The 15,005-nt window shown below is 54.4% G+C and overlaps 1 protein-coding gene across 4 annotated transcripts; it reads right to left on the bottom strand.

Annotated features, from left to right (window-relative positions):
- Positions 1-1,122: 1,122 nt before the first annotated feature.
- On the bottom strand, positions 1,123-4,244 carry CD63 (CD63 molecule). 4 transcript variants are annotated; one of them, XM_065887049.1, is made up of 8 exons: positions 4,192-4,244; positions 3,579-3,655; positions 2,461-2,649; positions 2,219-2,293; positions 2,021-2,116; positions 1,777-1,914; positions 1,449-1,532; positions 1,123-1,279 (listed from the first exon to the last, which is right to left on the bottom strand). In XM_065887049.1, exons 2-8 carry the CDS (start codon positions 3,642-3,644, stop codon positions 1,214-1,216), a joined length of 714 nt encoding a protein of 237 aa, XP_065743121.1. In that variant the 5' UTR covers positions 3,645-3,655; positions 4,192-4,244; the 3' UTR covers positions 1,123-1,213. The 4 variants fall into 4 exon arrangements, with proteins under 4 accessions (XP_065743121.1, XP_065743123.1, XP_065743122.1 ...); XM_065887051.1 differs by lacking the exon at positions 4,192-4,244 and having other exon boundaries at positions 2,461-2,592; positions 3,579-3,644; XM_065887050.1 differs by lacking the exon at positions 4,192-4,244 and having other exon boundaries at positions 2,461-2,639; positions 3,579-3,621.
- Positions 4,245-15,005: the final 10,761 nt, after the last annotated feature.

Here is a 15,005-nt window from a genome sequence, read left to right as displayed (position 1 = left end):
GGGACACGGGTTTGAGCCCTGGTCTGGGAAGATCCCGCATGCTGCGGAGCTACTAAGCCCGTGCGCCACAAGTACTGAGCCCACGTGCCACAACTACTGAAGCCCGGGCACCTAGAGCCTGTGCCCTGCAACACTAGAAGCCATGACGATGAGAAGCCCGCACACCGCAATGAAGAATAGTCCCGCCCGCCACAAATAGAGAAAGCAACGAAGTACAGCAACGAAGACCCAACACAGCCAAAAATTAATTAATTAAAATGTGTGTTGTTCAAAACAAAACAAAAAACACTGTAGGTGGGCAAAAATGAAGGTGCCCAGTGGAAGATCCCATGTAACGCCTAACTAACCTAGGCTGACATCCTCCAGGGTCTCTGGCCCATTTAGTACCTGCAAAACAACCAGCACCCACTAGGGAGTGCAAGGGGATTGTCTTGCATCTGTAAGGCATCTTTGAAGCTGCACCTGGAGGGGTGGCCACTAGAGGGCACTGTTGGATGTTTCCTTTCTTCCTGGAGTAAGGTTGAAATTCAGTGTTTGGAGTGGGAAGGGGGGCATGGGGAGGTGATGAAGAGGGGTCAAGGCCAAGCTGGGTGGTTTCCATGGGAAAAAAGCCAATACCCTCTTAAATTCTTCTGTTATCTAACGTAAGTCAAGAAGGATAGACACTGGCCACACAGGTATAAAAGCAACTTGTCACCATCCTGAAAGGAGCCAGGCCCCCTTGAGGGTCAGTGTGGCAAGGAGTTGCTGGGCCCTCAGAGGTGGGCAGAAGGCCAGGGAGAAGATGTCGACAGTGGATGTGGGCTGGTCTCTCCCAGGTAGGACCTTTGTAGAGAATCCCTTTGACATGGGAAATGGCTTCACGAACCCTTCAGCACTGAGCCTGGCAGCAACAAGACTAGGAGACAGGGAGGGCAGTGGGCCTCAGCCTCCTCGGGATCCCCACTTTCACTACCAGCCCAACGAATGCCTTCAGCACAATCCTCCTTTCCTCCACACCCCCCAAAGTAGGTCTGCCTCTCCAGAGGTGCAAACAGAACGAGGTCCCAGAGGACAGGAACATGGATGAGGAGGGGGAAGGGATAAAGTATCACTCTTTAAGACAAACTGAGACTCTCTCTCTTTTCGGTCTGGAAAAATAATCCGTTTAATTGAAAAACCTGGAGTATACTACCCACTCCCCTGGATGAGGGGGCTGAAGAGACTAGACCCCCTACATCACCTCATAGCCACTTCGGATGCTCTTCACAAGGCAGCAGGCAAAGACGATACCCAGCACCTAGAAGCAAAGACAGAGATGGGGGTGAAGAGGAGTCAGGGAAGCAAGGTACCCGGGGCCCACCCAAGAGACCCCAAACACCACCAGGCCTCCCCTCCCCAGGCCAGCACCTCCTGTTCAGCACCCTCCCACTGCCCCTAGATCCCAGATGCTCAAGGGTGTCTCTCACCTCCACAAAGGCAATGCCCAGGGCTGCTGCAGCCACCACCAGCATTTTGCTCCTCAGCCAGCCCCCGATCTTCTCCACACAGCCCTGAAGGGTGGCAGGCACACAAGACACCATCAGAAACTTCCCACCCACCTTCCTTGGACCATCTGTCTCTCCCCCACCCTCTGTACCTTTAACCCCACCCCTAGTATTCCCAAATTCCCTCCCCACCCCTGACGCCAAACTTCCCAGAGCCCCAACCCTCTCCACCTCCACCCCGGGTCCCTCTTTCCTCCTGAAACATTTCCCAGCTTCCCCAAGTCCCCTACTATCTCAGCCCCCTCCCTACCTCAGTATGGATATCCTTCACGTTGAAATTAATCCCACAGCCCTGAGTGACATTGACACAGCAGGAGTCAGGGACTCGCTTGGTCACAGTCAGGATCTTCTCCCAGTCTGTGTAGTTAGCCGCCCCGCAGCACTTAAACTGCGGAAAGATATGGGGGAAAAGGCTGTTAGGTGAACCTCCATCTTCAACATGGAGATGAGAATCTCCTTCCCCCATTACCCCTGCTCCCAGCAACCCCACTCACGTCTTCCTGCATACTGTCCAGGATCGATGCTGTGTGGTTATTTTGGGGATAATTCTGCATCTGCTGCCGGAAATCCTTATTAAATTCTGATATCACCTGGGAGTAGGGAGGAGCACTGTTGAGGCCAGAATTCAGGGCACCTGGGTCCCAGAGCATCCAGGCCTCTGAGGCAAGGCCCTCCCCTTACTCCCTGCTTACCTTGTCTCTAAACACATAGCCAGCAATGGCTGCAGCCACCTCCACCAGCATGATAAGGGACAGGAAGATGGCAAACTGCAGGTGCAAAGGACGGGAGTCATGTTTGGAGTCTGGGTGAGAGGGGCCTGCCGGTCTCGGGAACGTTCACCAAGGTTTCCCTCACCCACCCACCCCAACAAGCCCCCTCCAGAGAAATGCCCTTCCGCAGTCCCAGGCACCCAGGCTGGCCCGTACCCACTCACCGTGATCATAAGGCAGTAGTTCTCCTTGCAGGCTCCACAGCAGCCCACAAAGGCCACCAGGAAGAGGAAGGCACCCACTGCGATGATGACCACGGGCAACAGGGAGCCAGGGGTGGCCCCCGGGGTGATGGTCTGATTCAGGACGAGCTGGGCCCCTATGCCCACAGCGATCAGCCCCACCGCAAAGGCCTGGGAGGAGGGCAGGTCAGGATTCAGAAGACCCACAACCCATCAGCCCTTCACGGTGGTGCACCCAGGACACAGGCGGAACCCCGTGCCATACAGACCGATTCTCACAGCTCCAGGAAACTTTTGACTATGGGGAGAAGGAGGACACATCCTTGCCCCACAGTGAGGGCTGGGAAATTGTTCAAGGTTCTCTGGGAGAAGGCAACCAGGAGGAACCATGCCTTCCTTCAAGCAGCTCCTCGCCAAAAGCAAACAGAGAAGTTCCCAGAAAGCCTTGAGCCCAGGGCACATATTCCTAACAAAGAGCAGTGCTTCCTTTGAGCCTCTTCCTATGGGCCTCTAGGGCTCCCAGAACTGCCCGCTCACTATCCTCCAATGCCCACCACATCCTCATCAGCTGTGACTAGGGTTCCTCAAGCCAACTAGGCCAGGGAAGAGAAGGGAGGAGGAAAAGGGGTAAAAGTAGCCTGCCCCTTCCTGGACAAACAGTAGCCTCTCCAGCCAGGAGCCCAGGACGGGAGCAATGGAGGTGGGCAGAGCCCTTACCCACCCCAAGCAGCCGGGAGGGGTGATGAGGGAATGGCAAGAAATGAGGGAGTGGAAGGGGAGGGAGGAGGGTGGCGATAGCATCAGGCGGTTGGCTGGTTGCCCCACTGCCCCATATCACAAGAGACTGGGTCACCAGACAGGAAGGGCCCGGAGGGGTTACGGGGAGGGTGGCCCGCCATTGTCGGTCCAAACCAGCCTCAGAGGTTCCTGAAAGCTGGAGGAGAAGAGGACGGCCGCGCTGGCCTCGGTCGTTCCCGGGCTTTCCTTCCACATCTGGTCCCCAGCTGCCTTCATTCCTGGCCCCTCAGCCCTCACCACTCCGGAGCCAGGTCTCCCCGCACCCTGCCAGCGCGCCCTCACCGTCCCCGCTCCCCACTCACGCAAAAGGCCAACAGAAGAACGTAGAGCAAGAACTTGACACATTTCATTCCTCCTTCCACAGCCATGGCTGCCTGGCCTGGGGCAGAGGGGACGGCAGGGGGATCAGAACCTGTCGAAGGGGGATCTCGGCTTCCGAGCTCCCTGCCGGCCCTCGAGACCTTCCCTGCGGGGCCCCCATTCCAGGCCCCTCCCACCCGGAAACCCGCGGTCAGATCCACGTCTCCCAGCCCCCTCTTCTCCCCGCAGGAGAGGGGTGGGGGCGCCCGCCGCCCAGCCCGGACCCCGCCCCGCCGCCTCCGCGGCCCGGGACCCAACCCAGGGCGCCGGCGGGGGCCAGGGCCGGACGCCCACCCTCGACCCTCCAGCCCCGAGGCGTTAAACACCCCCTCCGCACCCAACTAGCCCGACCCCCAGGCCCTTTCCCCTGGGCTCTGACCACCGCCAAACAGAAGTGCGGCCAGCGCCCCCCCACCCCCACTCCGCCCGGGCCTCCGGAACTTTGCAAAGTTGCAAGGGCCTCGGGAGCGGCGAGGAGCGCGGCGGCTCTTCGGAGGCCCGGGGCAAGCCCCTCCCCACCCCACGCGGAAGCCGGCGCGAGCCCCGCGGCCTCACCTGGGCTCCCTGAGGCTGTGCGCTGCTCTCCTGCCGCGGCTCAGGGGCTCTCTAGCTGCGCCCCCCAGCTCTGGCCCCGCCCGGCGCGCGGCCCCGCCCCTACTCCAGCCACAGCCCCCTCCCCCGCCGAGTGGCCCCAGCCTCCCTCATGTGACGCGGGAACAGCTGCGGCCTGAGTCACCCGGCCCGCGTGGGGAAGGCCGAGCCCCCAGCCCGGTCGAGGCCACGTGGCCCCTGCCCGTAAGACAGTGCCCACCCCCGCAAAGAGAGGACTCCCAGGGCAGGACCTCGGGGTGCCTGGCGCCCTTCTGGCGCCGCCAGAAGGGGGCCACCTCGGGGTAGGAGAGCGGGATCCGGCGCCGCCTGGTTCTCTCTGGCTCAGGGAAACGGAGGAGACGTGTGAGAGCCAAAGGAGGGATGAGCGGCCCGAAGTTACTGTCTGAGCGCCCGGCCGGGCGGCAGAGCTGAGTCGAGGTGACAAGATGGTCTTCAAGAGGCCTGCATTCTCCACCCAGAGCCCACTCCCTTCCTCTCGCTCCAGCTCCATTCCACCCCTTCCCCGAGTCAGCAGAGGGCGCTGCTGGCTCTCTGGAATCGGGTGGGGGCAGAATAAACTTTCAGAAGGTCCCCAGCCTCACATCCTGGGAATCCCCCAGCGTTCTAGAGTGGGTGTTCCTGTCCCTCTCTCTCTTAGTCCCTTCTCCATTGTCTAGGGCTCCTGAGTAGTGAGCCGAGAAGTGGAGGAAGCCCTTCCTAGCACCATTCCACCCAATCATGGCACGTCAGAGTCAGGTCCCTCCCTCTGGGAGAGGATTGCTGAGGTCAACTCCCACCCCTCCTGGATCAGCCTGTTAACGGTGGATGCGTGGGGAGGACACTAAGGCGGGCATGGCATATATCCCCTGGATTTCTCCATCCCATCCTAGCGGACAGCCCAGAGGGCAAGGCCAGGAGAGGACTGGAAGGTGAGGGGGTTGGTCTCAAGCTGCCTCCCTCTCTGTGGGCCGTGGTGGTCCGCAGAAGGAGCTGTGTGAACAAGCAAAGGACAGAACCAACCACAACACCCCTGCCCCCCTGGCCTGGACCCAACCCCTTAGGTTCTTCTGGTCCTGCCTGAAGAACCGTTTCCTGAGCCTTCAGTATGTGTGCACAAGGAAGGAAACTGTAAGAGCAGAAGGAAGGAGATCTGGGCTGGGCTGAGGACCAGTTTCCAGGATCACAATCTTCCAGCAAGACACACCAAGCCCCTTCTGGACTTTGCTTCCCAATTATCACGGCAGGCAGGCCGTGGAGGAGGAGCAAAGAAGCTGAAGAAAGGAGTTTCATCTGTTTCTGCCAAGCACGTGCTGGGCGCAGGGCCAGCGAGGTGAGGCAATTGGTGGCCCCGTCCTCTGCCAGCAGGCAGAACCGAGCCCACACTGTGAACAGAGGCAGAAACCCCTGGTGGCAGCTGGATGAGCGCAGAGGGAGGGACAGGTGGTGCCTCTGCCCCAGAGAAGAAAGAAAAAGAACAGATTTCACAGAGGTGGGTGGTGCGCTCCCAGGTGACCTTAGACAGTAAAAGGGTAGTCGCTCCATTCCAGGGACAAGGAAAGGGCCAAGTGTAAAAAAGGAGTAGTTTTCAAAGTCCATGGGGACTTTGGTGGTCCAGTGGTTAAGACTCCGAGCTCCCAATGCAGGGGACCCGGGTTTGATCCCTGGTCAGGGAACTAGATCCCACATGCATGCCGCAACTAAGACACGGCACAGCCAAATAAATAAATAAATATTAAAAAAAAAAAAAGTCCATGACACGTTGGGGTTGGCCAGCTCACAGGGCTGGGGAAGGATGTGGTGACAGATGGAAGTGGGGGAAGGTGGGCTGAAGTCAAGATGTAGAAACTTTAGCTACCTCACCACCAAGTATAATGCTTGGTCTTTGACTGAATCTTTGCCTGAACAAACTGTGAAAGACATTTTGGGAACAGCTAGGCAAATCTGAATATAAACTGAGGATTAGACATGAGAAAGTAATTTTGTTAGCTGTGATGATAGTATGATTATATAGGAAAGTTATTTTTTAAAGTTGCATACTAAAATATTTAAGGGTGAGATGTCCTGTCTGTAATTTATTTTGGAATACTTCATAAAACAATAGATGAAGCAAAAGAAGAAGACAGTCTAGGTGACAGGACTGTTGAGAACCTAGTGGCTGTGTGGGGTGTGTTCTAGAGGCAGAGGGGAGAGGGTGGGTGAACTCTCTTGGGATTGGCCCTACCGTGAAAGGAGAGATGAGTGTCTGGAGGGTAGCTGGCATATCATGGTCCAAGGGAGAGCTGATGAAGGCCAGAACCAGGGAAAGGAGGGGAAAATCCTTGGAAAAGCCCTTCAAAGAGGGAAGATCAAAGAATGGGGTGACTGCTTACCTGTGGGAGCAGGAGAGGAAGTGGAAAGAGTCTGAGATGACTCAGAGTTTCCAAACCTGGGCGCCCAGGGGAGAGGTGGTTGTCACCCAAGGCAGGAGGCACATGAGAGGCAGCTGGGTGGAGATGTCCCACCTGGAATTGGGGATGTGAAGCTCGGGAGGGAGGAGTAGTCAGACTGGAGATAAAAAGTGATATCTAGGACTTCCCTGGTGGCGCAGTGGTTAAGAATCCGCCTGCCAATGCAGGGAGCACAGGTTCAATCCCTGGCCCAGGAAGATCCCACATGCCGCGGAGCAACTAAGCCCGTGGGCCACAACTACTGAGCCTGCGCTCTAGAGCTTGCGAGCCACAACTACTGAAGCCCGTGCGCCACAACTACTGAAGCCCGCGTGCCTAGAGCCTGTGCTCCACAGCAAGAGAAGCCACTGCAATGAGAAGCCCGCGCACCGCAACGAAGAGTAGGCCCCGCTCACAGCAACTAGAGAAAGCCCACACGCAGCAACAAAGGCCTGGCGCAGCCAAAAATAAATAAAATTGAAAATATATATATATATATATATATATATAAAGTGATATCTAAATCCATAGATGGGTGAAGGCCAGAGCAAGAGAAGAAAACAGAGACAGAGTTTTGGGAAACCCTTATGTTTAAGGAACATGGGGGAGTAAAGGAGCTGAAAGGGAAAGGAAGTTGCGGAGCTGGACCCCTGCACTCTGCCAGGCACTGTGCTGGGCACTTGGAGCCATGAGTTCATTTAATCCTCATGACAACCTGGTGAGGTCCGTATGATTTGTCCTGTTTTAGAGATAAGGAAACTGAGGCTCAGAGACAGGGAGTGATGTGCCCAGAGTCCAAGCAGGTAAAGGGCAGTGTTAGGATTTGAACCCATATCTCGGGGGGTTCCAAAGCCCGTGCTTTTTCCTCTCTCTCTCAGAGGCCAAGAGAAAAGAGAACTCCATGACAGAAGGAGGGGACAGTGGGCAGAAGCACCAAATAGTAAAGAAAGGTGAGATGCCAGAGAAGGCCATTGGATGAGGTGGCCTTTTCCAGAGCAATGTCAGGGCAGGATCCCAAGTACCTGCTGAGTGGGGAGTGGAGGCATCCAGGTAGGCAGGGGTGGAGCTGAGGTGAAGGTCAGGAGAATGGAACCCTCCTAGAGGAACGCCAGGGGAAGGGCAGGGAGCAAACTGTGGCCAGTGCAGGGTACTGCAGCAGCTTGGTCACGCAATGGGAGAGAAAGAATGGGGCCAGGGAAACCCCGGAGAACAGACCTGTGTGGAGCTGGAAAGGAGAGGGCAAGAAAAGCCCATCCTGGTCACCTTCACAGAGACGGAGAGTAGTGTGGTGGCTGCCGGGGGCTGGGAGGAATGGCGAGTTATTGTTCCACTGGGTGTGCAGTTTCTGTTTAGGAAGATGGAAGAGTTCTGGTGATGGATGGTAGTGACAGTTGCACAACACGTGAATATACTTAGAGCCGCTGAACACTTAAGAAATGGTTAAAATGGTAAATTTTCTGTTATGTATGCATAATTTTTAATTTATTTTTTTATTTTATTTAACACAATTTTTTATCGAAGTATAGTTGACTTACAAAGTTGTGTTAATTACTGCTGTACGGCAAAGTGATTCAGTTATATACGTATATACATTCTTTCTTTATATTCTTTTCCACTATGGTTTATCATAAGGTATTGAATGTAGTTCCCTGTGCTATATACAGTAGGACCTTGTTGTTTATCCATTCTATATATAAAAGCTTGGGGAATTCCCTGGCGGTCCAGTGGTTAGGACTCTGTGCTTCCACTGCAGGGGCCACGGGTTTGATCCCTGGTCGGGGAAGTAAGATCCCTCATCGAGATCCCTTGATGAGGCCAAAAAAAAAAAAAGTGAAAAAAAAAAAAAGTTTACATCTGCTAACCCCAACCTCGCACTCCATTCGTCCCCCGGCCCCCTCCCCCTTGGCAACCACCAGTCTGTTCTCTATGTCCCTAACACATTTATTTATTTATTTATTTATTTTTATTTTTTTTTTTTCCTAACACAATTTTTTAAAAGAGAATGGCCTACCCCTCTAGCCTGGGAAGTAGGCATAGAGCCCTGTGTACCTCTGAGTGGGGAGGAGGCTGACCTCAGACTTGGCCTTCAGAGCTTTCAGCACCAACTCCAAGTGCTAGTGTCCAGAAATGCCATCAAGCCGCCTGATTAGCTCAGGCTTCTGTCCCTTCAGCGCCTGGCACTGGCTGGTGGTGGGTGAGTGGGGTGGGCTTGTCCCCTGCCCACACAGCAGAGCCAGGCTGCCCTCTAGCTCTCCAACCAGGGCCAGCAGCAGGGCATGGGGGCCTCAGGTGTCCCAAGCAAGGGTGGTTGCCATCTGAGACCATGCAGGCACCGGTCAGACCCAGTGCAACACACAGTAGCTTGTAGCCAGCGCCCAAGGCCTCCCAAAGCTCAGATCCGTACAGAGTCCAGCGCCTGCTGCAGACACCTTCTTCCCTCCACTCAGCAGGACTCCTGCCTGAGCCCCACTGGGAGGGGCCGGCTCAGAGATAAGACGCAGGTGCCCTGGTAGTAGAGGCCCCATTGAACTGGGAACTTCTACCTGCAGAAGCCCTTGGGGGCAGGGGAGCATGGTAGAGAAGCCAGGAGGCATGGGGAAGGAGAGGAGGAAAGAGAGGGAAGAGTTGAGGAGGGTTGGAGAGGGACACAGAGATACAGGAGCAAATAGAGGAGAGTGGAAGACAAGGGAGAGGTTGGGGGATAGGAGAGGGGAAACAGACATGAAGGAGGGGGTGGAGAGAAAGAAGGGGAGGAGACACGGATGGGAGAGAGAAAGGAAAAGGGTGCATCTCTACACTGGGGAAGGTAGGAAGGGTGATGCTGGGACTTAAGGTCAAGAGGTTGGGTCTGAATTGGGGGCCTGAGATTTCAATCCAGAGGCCCCAGCTTTGGATATGAGGGAGGCATGGGTGCTTGATAGCAGCTCCTAGATGGCAGGGTTAGATCAAAACAAGGGCAAGGTTGGAGATGTTCTGATTGTTGGAGTCTGTTGGCACAGAGAGAGGCCTCCAGTCACAGCGCACCATGGTACCCAGAAGAACATCATCACTGCCAAAGTCAGCTTACCTCCTCACTGTGAGGAAAGTAAGGCCCAGAGAGATGAAGCCACCGACTCAGCCACCACCTGCAGATGAGAACCAGGGTCTTGACACACCAGCTCCGGGGCTGGGTGCACCAAGTTCGCTGTCAGCAAGCAGCGCCCTGAGGTCAGAAGCCTTGGTGAGAGACACATTCTCCCCCACGTGAGTGGGTGACTTGGACCAAACTCTCGCCCTCCCCGAGCCTCAGCTTTCTGCCACTTAGGCAGGAGGGAGACTACTCCCTCACCTCACAGGGCAGTTGGGAGGATCAGAGGAGAATGAAGGGGATCAATTTTGTTACCTTAAGAATGATAAAGTCTTGATCATACCCTGTTTTTAGACTCATGGGAGTTACCATGACTTCGCTTTGAGAAATATCTGGACGCCGCCCCACTTGAGATGGCCAAGGAAAGGGTTGGGAGGGACAACCCAGCCTCCTTTAGGTCCCACTCAACTTGGCCTTGGCCCCGAGTTCCAGCTCCGGCTCCACCCCAACCCCACTGCCAGGCTGCATCCTCAGCTCTCCCCCGACATTCTTACCCATTTCTTTCACTGCTCCTGGGGCCCCCAGCCCCTGACCTCCGGCCACTCCTTCCCCCTACTCTTTCCTGACTTCTGTCCCAGCCTCCTCCCAGCCTGTGTCACTGTTACAACAGAGTCAATCCAGACGCCCAGCTGGTGACCGGGCAGGAGAGGCAGCTGCAGCCCCTGGCCTTCCATGCACCACCTGGGCCAGGAGCTCAGCTGCTGTGTGGGTCTGGACCAGGGCCTGCTCGGGAGCCCAGTGGTCTCCACCTGAGAGTCAGCACAACTAAAGTTTCTCCTGAGAGGTAGCAGACAAGAATCTGGGAGAGGGACTTCCCTGGCAGTCCAGACTTTGCCTTCCAGGGCAGGGGGTGCGGGCTCCATCCCTGGTCAGGGAGCTGGGATCCCACATGCCTCATGGCCAAAAATCAAAACATGGAACAGAAGCAATATTGTAACAAATTCAATGAAGACTTTGAAAAAATGGTCCACATCAAAAAAATAATAATCTTAAAAGAAAATAAATGAATCTGCAAGAAAGGAGAAAGAGGCAATGCGGGGCGGGGTGTTTAGCCCAAGTTTCTGTTCCTTGGGGCTGGATCAGCACATCTACCAGGGATTTGAAGTCCCTGGAGAAGCAGACTTTGTGCTCAGACCCCTCCCTTTCTTTGACCAACAGCTGGAATAGTGGTGCCTCCTGCCAGCATAGTTGGGCCAAGGGGCCAGCCTTGGCCACCGCCCCCAGCAGGACCCTACCAGGGGCCTGAAGAAGGAGAAACAGGAAAGACAGGAAGAGGTGGGCAGGCCTGGGGAGACCAAGAGTGAAGGTAGAAAGAGGGCACACCCAAGGACTGAGAGGGCTGGGCCTGCCCTGAGAAGGTAGGGGGAGCGGATGGGGGCAGAGGCACTGGAGGAAGATGTGAGTGCTAGTGATTCTCAGGGTTCCCCACTTGTATCCCACCCACCTCCACCCCCTCCCTCCAAAACGCTAAGTCTTTGGCTCCCTCTTCCCAACCTCCAACTTCTCCTAGAGGGCCTCGAGGTTAAAGAGGTTAACAGGCCTGCCCGACAATCCGGGCAGGGTAATTATAGGGTTTAGAACAGTGGTGTGGGAGAAGATGGTAATTACACAGGGAGGTTCTCTCTGAGGGCTTCAGGGTTTGTGGGCAGGGACCTGGGAGGGGCCCATTCCACAAACAAACTCTGGCCAGCCCAGAATAGCCTCCCAACACCACATTCCCTGAGGCTCCTGCTGGGAGGGCCAGGAGGGGAAAGCCCCTCCTAGGGAAGCCCCCCCCCCTTCCCAGCTGCTTCTCAAAAGGCCCAGCCTTTCCCCTCCTTGGAAGGACCTGCAGTGCCAGGGAATGAGTCCACTGACCCTAGTAATAGAGTCTTTAGGAGGACGAAGCAAGAAGAGATGGGATTAGAGGTCATGAGTTACTGCCCACTAAGCCCAGCTCTGATGGACAAGGCAGTTTTGGTGCATGGTAGCAGTGCAGGGTAGCAGGAGCCCCTCCTCCTCACAGTGGCTCCCAGTGCTGGGGTCTGCAGCTCTGAAAGTGGTCCAGGTGTCTCTGGCCTCGGACCCTGGTGACCGGCTCCTGGGACCTGCGGTTCCTTTTCCTGAGGATGTAACATAAGGGACCCTCTACCCAGGGCTACACAAGCACCTCTTGCCTACAGCAGCTCTTGACACCTCCCTCATCCCTGCTTCTCTCCCAGCAGCTCACACCCTTCAAAGCTCAGTGCCTCCCTTACGCCCCAACCCACATTTGCTATGAACCAGTCAGGACCTTGAAGGAGGCGGGCCTGAAGGTTGCCTGGGTAACACCGGGAGAGGGGCACCCTTGGCAGGAAGACAGTTGCCTGGGAGACCAGGGCAGTGGGCGGGGCCCCAAACCCTGGTTAGCTAGTGTCGTGATGAGGAAGGATCTAAACGTCCACATCTCTCCAAATTCCTTTTCCTTAAAGCCAGCAGGGTCCCCTCCCCGGGACTGGGTCTAGGGCAGCTGGAAGTCTGAAGCTCCTGAAAGAGACCTCCCAAGGTTTACCTACAACTCAAGGGAACCCAACAGTACCAAGCCTGAGGGAACTCAAGGAAAGTGGCAAGATCTAGGAGGGGGTGGAGAGAGAAACAAGGCTTAATACTTTATGATATAGAACTTCTTGGACTAGAAATCTAAAGTGAAAATACACAAAGTATGCAAAAAAAAAAAAGTCGTTTTAGACCCACCTCCAAGTAGAAATTCCAGATTCGACCACCAGATGGCAGTCTTGCCCACTCATTGGATTAAATGCAGTCCTGTAACCCGCGGGAGGAAGCCAGGAGGCAGAAAATCCTTTCTGTCTCACAAGTTCCAGACTCTTGCTCTCTAGTATTTGGCAGGTACCCATAACTCCTTATGGCCATAAATATACAGTTTTCTTTCCCTAACCTGGCTCTGACCAGAGCCAGTGAGCAGGGTTCATTCATTCTTTATTCAAAGCCGTTAAGGAATACTTTGGTGATAAAAGCTCCCGCTCTCTTGGGTCTCACAGTGTGAGGCTGATAAGTTAGGTAGTAGTAATGACTAATTATCTCATTTAGAACTGTGTGTCAGGCAGTTAATCTTCATAACTTTATGAAAGAGGTACAGTATTGTTATCTCCACCTTACAGGTGAGGAATCTGAGGCATAGAGCCAAGTTCACACAGCCAGAAAAGGGGGAGAGCTCTGGGGCTTGATCCCAGGCAGCCTAGTTTGAGTCTAGAAGCTATGTGATTAACCTCCATGACACACAGGATGGTGCAGGTATAGCTAGGAGTAGCATCTACTTTGGGAGTTAGGAATGGACTCCTGGAAGACATGTCCAGAATCTCATCTATACTGAGACCTGAAGAAAGAGTAAGTTGAGGGGGGTGGAGGGAGGGAGTGGAGGTAGGAAGGGGAGTTGTTCAAGAAGAGGAAACAACTTGTGCAAAGATTCGGAAATGATCAAGAGAAAGAGGGTGAAGGCTACATCCAGGTTTTTGACCTGGGTGATTGTCATTCACTAAAATGAAACAGAGCAGGATGGGGGCACAGTTCAGGGGAGAGAAGTTCTCTGTTTACCATATTTAATCTATGATATTTGAGGGTGTGTCCAGATGGTGATATCGAGGAGGCATCTGGCCCCTGAAAAAGGGGGCCAAGTCTTACCTTTGCATCTCTCATAGACCTGCCGCTAGCTACATGTTTGGTAGGGAAGTGAAAGCTGGGCCACCTCCTCTGAGGGAAAAAGAGGTGACACCACCTCTGCTCTCAAGGAGTTTGCAATTTTGCGGAGGAAATGACATCAGAGAAACATTTTGGAAAACAGGATATGCCAGAATATGTGGTGAAGGTAATCACTGCTCTGGGAAATCAGAAAGGAAAGCAAATCATCATGAAAAAGAAGCCCATGAAGGCCACTATTAATTGATTGTTGTGTAATCCTCACAGCTAGTTGAGGGCAAGCGATGTGATCCTATTTTATAGATGAAAAAACTTGATGAAATGTTGAGATGCTCGTGTCTTGGAGGGAACCAGCTGTCTAAGTTTTTTGGGGTTTTTTGCTTTTTTTCATTCTGCTGCAGTGTTAGTTCCCGCTCTCCATGGACTGGATCATCTCGTCAAAGCTCCCCAGCTTGGTCCTCCTCATCCCTGCCCAACCTTCTTCCTTCACACCTGGACCCCCAGTTTCTAACCTCATTCCACTCCAGCTCCCCAGACCAACTCTGTCCTTACACCCAGTGCTCCATCTAATGCAAAGCGGAAACCAATGTCTCTCTGTTCTGCCTGAGAAGCCCAATAATGTTCATCCACGTATTCAGTAAACATTGTGTGTGCCAGGAAGCAAGCAAGATCTGATCTGATCCCCTCAAATATTTTCAATCTACTGGTTATTTGTCTCTTGACCTCTAGGGCTTTAGACTCAAGAAATCAGCCTGAAGAAACTGAGGTCTGGAAAGAGGTATGCAGAACCAGAAGAAGTTGAGCACTTTAATACCTTGGCACTCTTATACTCTGCCCTCTGGCTGTACCCAGGGTTACACCTGAAGACTAGGGCTGGTCCTACATCTGGGTTTCTCCCCTTGGGACTTACGTTCTCCAACTAAGGCATCTGAAGGCAGACCTCTCTCTCATCCTCACCCCTGCAACTACAAGCCCCTTCTCAGACTTCCAAGACCCTGCAGATCCAAAAATCCAGAGGTCCAGATTCCTCTGCAAGCACAGTGGTCTCTGGCCCTGTTTCCTCGCACTCCTCCCCTAGTGGTCCCCAGTTCCTGCCTTTTCCAGCCTACTGACTCCTTATCCCCTTATCAACCCTCAGTTTCAAGTACACGTCCTTCCAGCTCTAAGTCTTCCTCTGGTCTCAGGGCTTCCCACCAGCTCTCCACCTTCTCAGATTGTCCCTGGTCTCTTCTCCTCCTATTCTTCCTCGCTAACCCCCATGTCCATCTCTTGCTTCTTGATCCCCTTGATGAGCCCAGCCTGATGCTTCCTCCACACCCTCCCACTTCTGGTACTGGCTACTTCTGATAGCTGGGGCTCCTCTGGCTCAAATTCACCTCCTCCCCCCTTGGGCTCTCAATGCTCCCACCAACGCTGACTCTCGTCGCTGGGCTGTCTCTGTCTCTTCCCTCAGGAATCTCTGTCTTGCCATCTCTGCCTTCCCCTGATCCTCTGTGTCTGCCTTCTCTGTGTCTACCAGGGGCTCCCTTGGTACTGCCCAGTCTCTGGGCTTT

This window comes from Phocoena phocoena, chromosome 11 (assembly GCF_963924675.1).
Source record: "Phocoena phocoena chromosome 11, mPhoPho1.1, whole genome shotgun sequence".
Lineage (NCBI taxonomy): Eukaryota > Metazoa > Chordata > Mammalia > Artiodactyla > Phocoenidae > Phocoena > Phocoena phocoena.
Note: the sequence above shows the minus strand (reverse complement) of the source record. Positions and strands in the feature narration are given on the sequence as shown.

What these genes read in the sequence shown, in the direction of transcription:
- CD63 (XM_065887049.1), bottom strand. Translation starts at nt 3,644, where the DNA reads ATGGCTGTGGAAGGAGGAATGAAATGTGTCAAGTTCTTGCTCTACGTT. An exon ending in TTCTTCTGTTGGCCTTTTGC is followed by an intron (nt 2,650 to 3,578) that starts GTGAGTGGGGAG and finishes CCCTCCTCCCAG; the next exon opens with GCCTTTGCGGTGGGGCTGAT. An exon ending in GCTATGTGTTTAGAGACAAG is followed by an intron (nt 2,117 to 2,218) that starts GTAAGCAGGGAG and finishes CCCTACTCCCAG; the next exon opens with GTGATATCAGAATTTAATAA.